This window comes from Cervus canadensis, chromosome 7, assembly GCF_019320065.1.
Source record: "Cervus canadensis isolate Bull #8, Minnesota chromosome 7, ASM1932006v1, whole genome shotgun sequence".
NCBI classification, from domain to species: domain Eukaryota; kingdom Metazoa; phylum Chordata; class Mammalia; order Artiodactyla; family Cervidae; genus Cervus; species Cervus canadensis.
Genome location: NC_057392.1, coordinates 21,299,885 through 21,308,608, shown reverse-complemented (window position 1 = coordinate 21,308,608; position 8,724 = coordinate 21,299,885). Strand labels below are relative to the sequence as shown.

General features: G+C 52.4%; 1 protein-coding gene across 1 annotated transcript; it reads left to right on the top strand.

The window, feature by feature from the left end:
- Positions 1 to 437: 437 nt before the first annotated feature.
- LOC122445106 (stefin-C-like) lies at positions 438 to 4,720 on the top strand. The gene is made up of 3 exons (XM_043474092.1): positions 438 to 613; positions 3,807 to 3,908; positions 4,381 to 4,720. Exons 1-3 carry the CDS (start codon positions 539 to 541, stop codon positions 4,507 to 4,509), a joined length of 306 nt encoding a protein of 101 aa, XP_043330027.1. The 5' UTR covers positions 438 to 538; the 3' UTR covers positions 4,510 to 4,720.
- Positions 4,721 to 8,724: the final 4,004 nt, after the last annotated feature.

The following is an 8,724-nucleotide window of genomic DNA, read 5'->3' as shown; positions in this document are numbered from 1 at the left end:
GTAGGGCTCTGAGGCTGGCTGGGGGATGAGGGGCTCCAGGCGGGCACAGGCAGGTCCCACTGAGGCCCAGGTGGCCCCGGCCTCTCTCCTCCAGGTGCTGAGCTGGTGGGGGCTTCTCTTCTCTCCGCCCTTGGCAACTCTCAGGTCCTGCTGGTCCCGTGTCTCCTGACCTATATGGAACCCGAAGGGTCGGTGACCCCCCTCAACCTCCCATGTGAGTGGATCCGTCTGTATCTGGCGATTCTGTCGTTGCCTCCCCCCACTCCCACCCCCATCCAGCAGGGAGCTCCCATGCCTGCCTGTGATTTAGCCACCCACAGGAAGATGCCGATGTCCTGCCCCCCGCCCCCATCCCGTGTCACAGCATGTTCCTGAATGGGACCAGGACTTCCCCTCCTTGTTCCCTGTCCGTCAACCCATGCTCCGCCCATGCATCACAGGACCATCCCTCCAAGTGTGGGAGTTTCCCATTAGCTCGCTAGTCCTGAGAGTGTCAGCAGCTCCTACAGGTCATCTGCCCAGCCTGCCGACAGCCAAGATGTTGGGGCCAAAGGTTGGTGGGTTCTCAGAGACTCAGGCTGCCACAGCCAAGACCCAGGCCATCGCTGACCAGGTAGGGCTGCTGCGGGCAGATGGGGTCCTGGGACCACGGTGGTCGGCAGTCATGACCTCTGGGACAGAGGCACTGCACCCTAGCACATCCCATTCTCTCTTGAGAAGAGAGAGGGGCAGAGGAGTTGGAGGGGGAGGCAAGGTGACATTTGGGGAAAAGCACATGGAGAGGAAAGGACACAGCAGGGGGTGAGGTCATCATGAGTGAGTCAGGGGCCCAGGCCTCCTAGACTCAGGCTGTTATTTTAGCCTCTCGTGTAGGTTTGAGATGCTCTCCAGTGACACGTTTACAGACTGAAAGTTGCTGGGCCAAGTAGGCAGAGTCTGGATCAGACCCTGGGCAGCTGTCCAGCCCCCTTTCCAGGAAAACTCTTGTGCCCGAGGGTCATGGGGGGTTGGAGTCTGTCCCTGTGACCTCATAAGGGAGAGAAGTTCAGGGCCTGGGGTGGGGTATTCGAGTTCTGTTGAGAAGAGGAAACTTGAGACAGACGGCTGGGTCCCTTATCTTTCCTGCCCACCTCTGCCCTGCTCCCCGCTCCACTGCTGCCTCCTACATCCCAGGGCATGTGCTCTGCCGAGTCAACAATCCTACCAGGGCATGCACTCTGCTGTGTCCTCGATCCTACCGCTGGGACCATCTGATATCAGTCATGGAAGGGCTGAGTCAGTCTTGGGAGACCTTAGCGACTGAAGGATCTGGGGGACAGCCAGTGAGAGCCAGGCAGAGGGGTGTTCCCTGTTCTCCCCCTCCACGGCCACTCAGCCCAGCCCTCCCCGCCTCTTCCTGGCTCTCCAGGCCTGAGAATCCCTGCTGGCCATGTGAGCCTTGCGAGAGGGTGAGTCCCTTCGGGAGACAAGGCTTTCTGTCTCCAGGGGCTGCACTTGGGGTCTATCCCATGAGAGTCACATGTCAGGGCACCATCCTCACTGCCCCTGGGAGCCAGGTGGTGACCTGTGTGCTGGGCGGGCTCTGTGAGGGGCAGGGGCACCGTCTGCGGCCTTTTGTACTGAAGCTTTCATGAACAGATAAGGGGAAGTGAGGCCAGAGATGGACCTGTACCCACCACATCCAGCCAGGCTTGCACAGAGCAGGGCTCTCCTGCTTCCACTCCTGAGACAGACAGACAGGATGATTCCATCCCAGGCCCCCAGGAGGGTCTGTGGGTGTCACTCACCCCAGGGTTGGGTAAACAGTCAGAGGGTCAGTTCCCTACAGCTCCGTGAAGAGGGAATGAACGGGTGAGTGTTGAGACAAGGGTGGGCCCTGGCCCAGGGGGACACACCCACACTGACCACCCTGAGAGCCGTGGCAGCCTCCTGGAAGAGCAGGTGGCCCACCTTCTCACCACCTGACCCTCCCTGCTCCTGTCCTTTCTCCCACCTAATCACCAGAGTGCGGCTCCCTGCAGGCCCTTGCCAGGTGACTCACTGGCATGCATAATGGTGATGCCCTTGGCTCCCCAAGCAGCAGGTGCTTGGGGTTCAAAACTCCTCCGACCCCCAGAACTGGTCTGGGGACTTCAGCGCAGTGAGCTCCTGTGGCTGCTGAGCACTCAGAAACCAGATTAGATCTTAAAGTCAAGACAAAGCAACCTGCTCTTCCTTCCTCCATAACAAGCTCACTTCCCCAAAGGCCAAGACCCTAGAAAACCTGACTGATCCAAGAGTATTATTACCATCTGACACCAAAGACCAGAAACAGCCTCTGCCGAACGGCCCTGCATCCTAGGGGGACCACCTAAGAAGGCAGCAAAGGACCACCCTGGTGACCCAGGGGAGAAGAATCTACATGCAGGGGACCTGGGATCCATCCCTGGTCCTGGAAGACACCACATAGTGCTGAGGAAGTAAGCCCAAGTGCCACAACTCCTGGGCCTGAGCTCCAGAGTCAGGGAGCCGAGACTCCTGAAGCCCCCGTGCCTACAGCCTGTGATCTCAACGGAAGCCCCCACTCTTTGAACCTGGAGAAAGCTCGCATGCAGCCTCCAAGACCCAAGACAGCCAGAAAAAAACAATAAGTAAGTAAAAGTTAACAACGGAAAACCCAGAGTTACGGCACGTTTAAAAAATGAAAACTAAAAATAAATAAAAGTTTAAAAGTAGAAAAGCATTTTTTTAACTGTAATAGTGCTTTATGTGTCGCAGAAGAAACTGGGATTCTTAAGAGAACCCTGGAAAAGGAAATGACAACCCTTTCCAGTATTCTTGCCTGGAGAATTCCATGAACACAGGAGCCAGGCAGGCTACCGTTCATGGGGTCGCAAGGAGTCAGACACCACTGAGCAACTAACATTTTCACTTTCACTTTTTTCCCCAAGAGAATTAACGCACCTCTATAAGATCAAACCAGTCAATCCTAACGGAAATCAACCCTGAATATTCACTGGAAGGACTGATGGTGAAGCTGAAGCGCCAGTCCTTTGGTCGCCTGCTGGGAAGAACTGACTCATCAGAAAAGACCCTGACTGGGAAAAATGGAGGGCTGGAGGAGAAGGCATCAGCAGCTGAGATGGTTAGATAGCATCAGCCACTCAATGGAGAAGAATGTGAGTAAACTCTGGGAGACTGGAGGACAGAGGAGCCTGGCATGCCACAGTCCATGAGGTCACAGAGTCAGACATGACAGCAGCTGAACAGTAACAACAGAAGACGGAAGACTGGATTTGTAATAAATATTTATTTATTTTGGCTGTGCCACTTAGTTACTTGAGGCATGTGGACCTTCCTTGCGGCATGTAAGATATAGTTCACTGACCAGGAATAGAACCCGGGCCCCTTGCATTGTCGTCATTGAGTCTTACAAACTAGACCACTGAGGAAGTCCCTGGAAAATTATATTTAATGTTCCATTTAGTTTAACTCTTTAAAATATTTCAATTTTCACTTTTAAAAGATTAACTAAAAAAGGGTATGTACTCTTTCAAAAGAACTAAGTAAAAAGAAAAACAGGGTGTGAACTTATACACATGGTCTTGATGCTGAAAATGTAAAATTCCCATCCTTGAAAAAGGAAAGAGAAATGATACAAAGAATATTTTTCTGTCCTTTCTCATCAGAGTCAACAGTTGAGTGTGTCTGCTCAGCTGTGAAGAACAGACGTGCTCCAGAAAGAGTGTAGAATGTGGGCACTAGAGTTCAGCTGTAACATCTAATACAGGTGAGCTCACCTGTCTCTCCCTTCTCCCCTTCCCCAGGTGAAGTCCCAGCTAGAGGAGAAGGTGCAGAAGAAGTTCCCAATGTTCAAGGCTGTGGAATTCAGGAGCCAGGTGGTCGCTGGAGTGAACTACTTGATCAAGGTGGGGTGTCAGCCTCTTGGGAGAGTCTGGCTGACGTGGGAGCTCACAGGTGCCCAGGGCAGGGGTGCTCAGCAGGGTGCTGTGGCAGCCCTCAGCTTCAGGGGTTTGGTGGCTGTCTAAAATGAGCATGTGTGTGCAAGCATGTGTGTGTGCACATATGTGCACATGTGCATGTGTGTGCATATGTGTGCACGTGTGTGCTGTGGCCTCCTTGGAGAAGAGCACCTAGCCTCTCGGGTGACTGAGGGCTCTGATGGAGTGCCTGTGGGTGAGGGGTGCTGGCTGGGCACCGAGGGCATCCCTTGCACTTGAAGGAGGAAGGTGGCAATGTCCTCAAGTCCAGTCTCTGGGGACATGAAGAGACGCAGCCTCCGGGCATCCAGGGCCTTCCTGCCCGGCCAGCCAAAGCCAGCGAATCAGGGGGCTGTGGGATGAGAGGCCCCACCTGCCCCTCACTGGACTCTCCTTTCAGGTTCAAGTGGACGAGGATGACTTCCTGCACATCCGAGTGTCTGAAAGCCTCCCGCACGAGAGCAAGCCCGTGGCCTTGACCAGCTACCAGACCAACAAAGGCAGGCACGACGAGCTGGCGGACTTCTAGGCCCGATTTTACAGAGTCCATTGCCCATGTGGGTCTCTCCTCTGCAGACCTGTCTGGGACCAGACGTGGTGCCCCTTGGGGTGGGGTGGTGTCTCTGTTCTCTGCTTTTGCTGTGTTCATTTTTTTCTCCCAATCCTCAATTTTAACTAAATTTCTTTCAAGGAGGGCTTGTGTTATCTTTAAATAAATATGTGTTTTCTGTTTTCACAAATTGTCTCTGTTGGGGTTTGTTTCTTCATCTGAAGCTCCGATCACAGTAGAGAAGTGTCAGCAGGTGAGAGGTGGCCTGGGTGGAGCCCCCACTGGGCCTCCTGCAGCCTGAGCCCCCTTCCCTGAGGAGCCGAGGAGGGGGAGAGGGTGGCCCAGGTGACGGTGGGCGGGTGGCACACCCAGGGTCCCGGGAGCCTCTGCTCTAACCACAGCTCCACACGCCGGCATGGTGACGCTGTGTCGTGGCTCCAGGTCTCAGAACCCCCCACCCCACCCAGTACAGTAAGAGGGGCTGAGAAAATCCGACCCTAGAGCATTAGTTCTGGATGGACTCAGATACATTCTAGATGGACTCAGATACATTCACGCATTTCTGCTCAGGTAGAGACGCACAGATGTGTGCAGGGGGGCGGTGACCCGCAGGGCCCGCTGAGAGTCACGTCCTGCGAGCCCAGCTCCAACTACCCACTGACTGCCCGGGGTAAGCGCTGGGTCTGTCTCAAGGCTTCCTGGTTTCCGCAGCCGGTTACTGCCTTTAGTGAGGTCAGTCCAGTGGTATGTTTGCCATGTGTGTGTGTGTATGTGTGTGTTTGTGTGCAGTAGAATAGAAAAGTGCTCCCTGCCCTGTAAGACAACACTGGGGACAGCTCTATGAGGTTCAGGGTCCAGGGAGACAGCCTGCTCCTGAGGGTCCGAGTCTGTCTCCTTCCTGTCTCCACTTTGTCTCCGGGGCAGGTGGTGGTTTGTGCCAGGCCTGTCACTGGAGGCTGGGAGGTGCAGGTTGTGAGGGTCGAATGCAGAGCAGCTGAGCACTCCTTGGGGAGCAAACAGACTGTGAGAGCAGGAGAAGGAGACTCTGAGTCAGGAGCTGTGTGTCCTGCTCTCTGCTGAGCTCTAGGATAGAAAACTTGCATCTCGGGCTGTTGGTCTGGGAAAACAGAAGCCAGCAAGCACATTTACAGTGACTTGAAATCAGCTGTATTTCCACCAGGAAACATCCAGTGGAGGGCGGGGGAGGATGGGGGATGCTATGTAGGTGCCTGGACAGGGCCGACAGCCCACATCTCATAGCAGGGAGCACCTCATAGCAGGGAACATGGAGCACAGGGATGGAAGCATTTCTGATCACCAGGTTCAGACAGAGGGTCCCCCAGATGTGTGCTGGGGCTGACAAGGTTTCCACACTGGAAGAGGTGGTTGCACACCATGCTGAATACACTAAACACCAGTGAAGTGCACACTGTCAAATGGTTGGCAGACTTCCCTGCCAGTCCACAGGTCAGACCCCAACTTCTGCTGCAGAGGCCTTAGGTTTGATCCCTGGTCAGGGAAATAAGTTCCGCGTGTCACACAGGGCTACAGAAACTAATTTCTTTTTAAAAAAGAGGGAACTTACTTCAAAAAAAAAAAAATAGAATAAAAAGGATAAATGAAACAGTAAAGTGTATGTTGTAAGAATTTAACCTCCATTAAAAATTGACTGAGATGCAGACAGGACACCAGAGGCAGTTTGGGGCACGGTGGCAGAGGGTTTGGGGGCCTGCTCGGGGAGCTCTTTCATTGCCCCCAGACCCAGTGTCCCCACCAGCTGTGGGCACTGACCCAGTGGACACCCCTGCTCTCTGGCCTTTGTGGTCATAAATTCGATGCTGGTTTGGGAGGCCTTTGCTGAGAGATCTGGAGGTAGCCAAGCCTAGGAAAGTAGGCCAGGTGAAGACAGAGGGGGGATGGAGAGCTGTCTCTATGAGCCGAAGATCCCCACAGGGCAGGGAGAGGTGGGAGGGGCTCCCGCTGAGCCTGGGAGGGAGTGTGGCCCTGCTGACGTCTTGACTTAGGTCTCTGGCCTCCAGAACCGGGAGCAAGGATATTTCTGTTGCCTTACACCCCCAGTGTGTGGGGCTTTGTGCCAGCTGCTCCAGGAGACCCATCAGCAGTGGAGCTGGTGTGCTGGGTGGGGGACATCTTCCCCCTCTCCCGACTCATCCTCTCTCATCAGCCCTCAGGGGGTTCTTCCTTTCCTGTGGGTTCCTCTGTTAAGTTGATGATGAATGTCTGTGTCTGAAACTTTATTCCTTTTCGTGTTCTGTACCTGTTCCTCCTCAGACTGAGGAGTATCAGAAAAATGGGAGTCGGGATGGAGCAGAACCTTGGAGCACAGCCCCACACCCACCATCCAAGTACGAAAGCAAGCAGTTAACGATCAGGTGGAGTCACAGACTCAGTGCCTGGTTCACATTCCTGATTTGTTTCACTGTTACCAGGTTGTTGTTCAGTTCTTCAGTCCTGTCCGACTCTGCAACCCTGTGGACTGCTGTATGCCAGGCTTCCCTGTCCCTTACCATCTCCTGAAGTTTGCCCAAGTTCATGTCTATTACATGAGTGATAACCATCCAACTATCTCATCTTCTGATGCCCCCTTCTCCTTCTGCCCTCATTCTTTCCCAGCATCAGAGACTTTTCCAGTGAGTCCACTGTTTGCAGCATGTGACCAAGTAGTAGAGCTTCAGCTTCAGCTCCAGTCCTTCCGATGATTATTCAGGGTTGATTTCCCTTAAGATTGCCTGGTTTTGATCTCTTCACTGTCCAAGGAAGTCTTCTACAGCGCCACAGTTTGAAGGCATCAATTCTATGGCTCTCTGCCTTCTTTATGGTCCAGTTCTCAAAACCATGTGTGATCACTGGGAAGGCCATAACCTTGGCCTATATGGACCATTGTTGGCAGAGTAATGTCTCTGCTATTCAACACACTGTCTAGGTTTGTCATAGCTTTCCTACCAGGAAACAATCGTCTTGTGATTTCATGGCTGCCATCACTGTCCACATTTTGGAGCCCAAGAAGAGGACATCTGTCACTACTTCCACCTTTTGACCCTCTTATTTGCTATGAAGTGATGGGGCCAGATGCCATGATCTTAGTTTTCTTAATATTTTGTTTGAAGCTGGCTCTTTCACGCTCCTCCTTAACCCTCATCAAGACATTCTTTAGTTCCTCTTTGCTCTCTGCCATTCACGTGGTATCATCCCCATTTCTGAGGCTGTTGATGCTTCTCCCGCCCATCTGGATTTAGCTTGTAACTCATCCAGCTCAACAGTTCTCATGATGGGCTCCATCTCTTCTTGATCTCTTCAGTGTCTAAGTCTCTACTGTTTCTGTCCTTTATAATGTCCATCTTTGAGCAAAATATTCCCTTGATATTTCCAGTTTTCCTGACGAGATTTCTAGTCTTTCCCCTCCTGTTGTTTTGCTCTATTTACATGCAGTGTTCATTGAAAAAGACCTTCTTGTTTCTCCCTGCTATTCTTTAGAGTTCTGCATTTCTCCCTTGATTTTTGCTTCTCTTCTTTCTTCAGCTATTTATAAAGCCTCTTCAGATCACCACTTTGCCTTCTTGCATTTTGTCAGGCGAGTGTAGTCTCCTCGGTTCTGTCTTGTCCCAACAAATATTTGAAGCAACGGATATTAAAGCCCTCGTTGCGTCACAGCTCTTGGATTGACCATGTTATAGCTCTTGGGTCTCAAACAGACCGTGTTATAGCTCTTAGACAGATGAGTGTTACAGCTCCGAGTTACATCTCAATTTTATTTAGAAAATAGCAGGGAAATACATCCTCAAGGCGTGAGGGCATGCCGACCCAAAGACGCAAAGAGAGAGAGAGAGAGACAGAGAGTGTGCACTCGGGAAAAAGAGAGAGACCTGGCCCTTTGGCTCTCTTTTTATATGTTTTTTCCTCCCACGCCCCCTCCTACCCCCTCCGCCAACCCCAGGCCTGCCCTATGTAAATTGGGTAGCCAGGAGTGTTGTTTGTTCTACCTGAGGTCCTCACTCCAGTCCTTGGACTTTCCTTTGACCTTCCTTTGTTCTATTTTCATGGGCTTTTCCCTTCCTTGTCTTTTAGCCACCACCATTCTGGACTCCTGTTTCCTATTCAAACTACCTAACACATTTCTTTTTCTCTGGGAGGGTTTTGTTCGCTTCCTCCTGTACAATATTATGGACCTCTGTA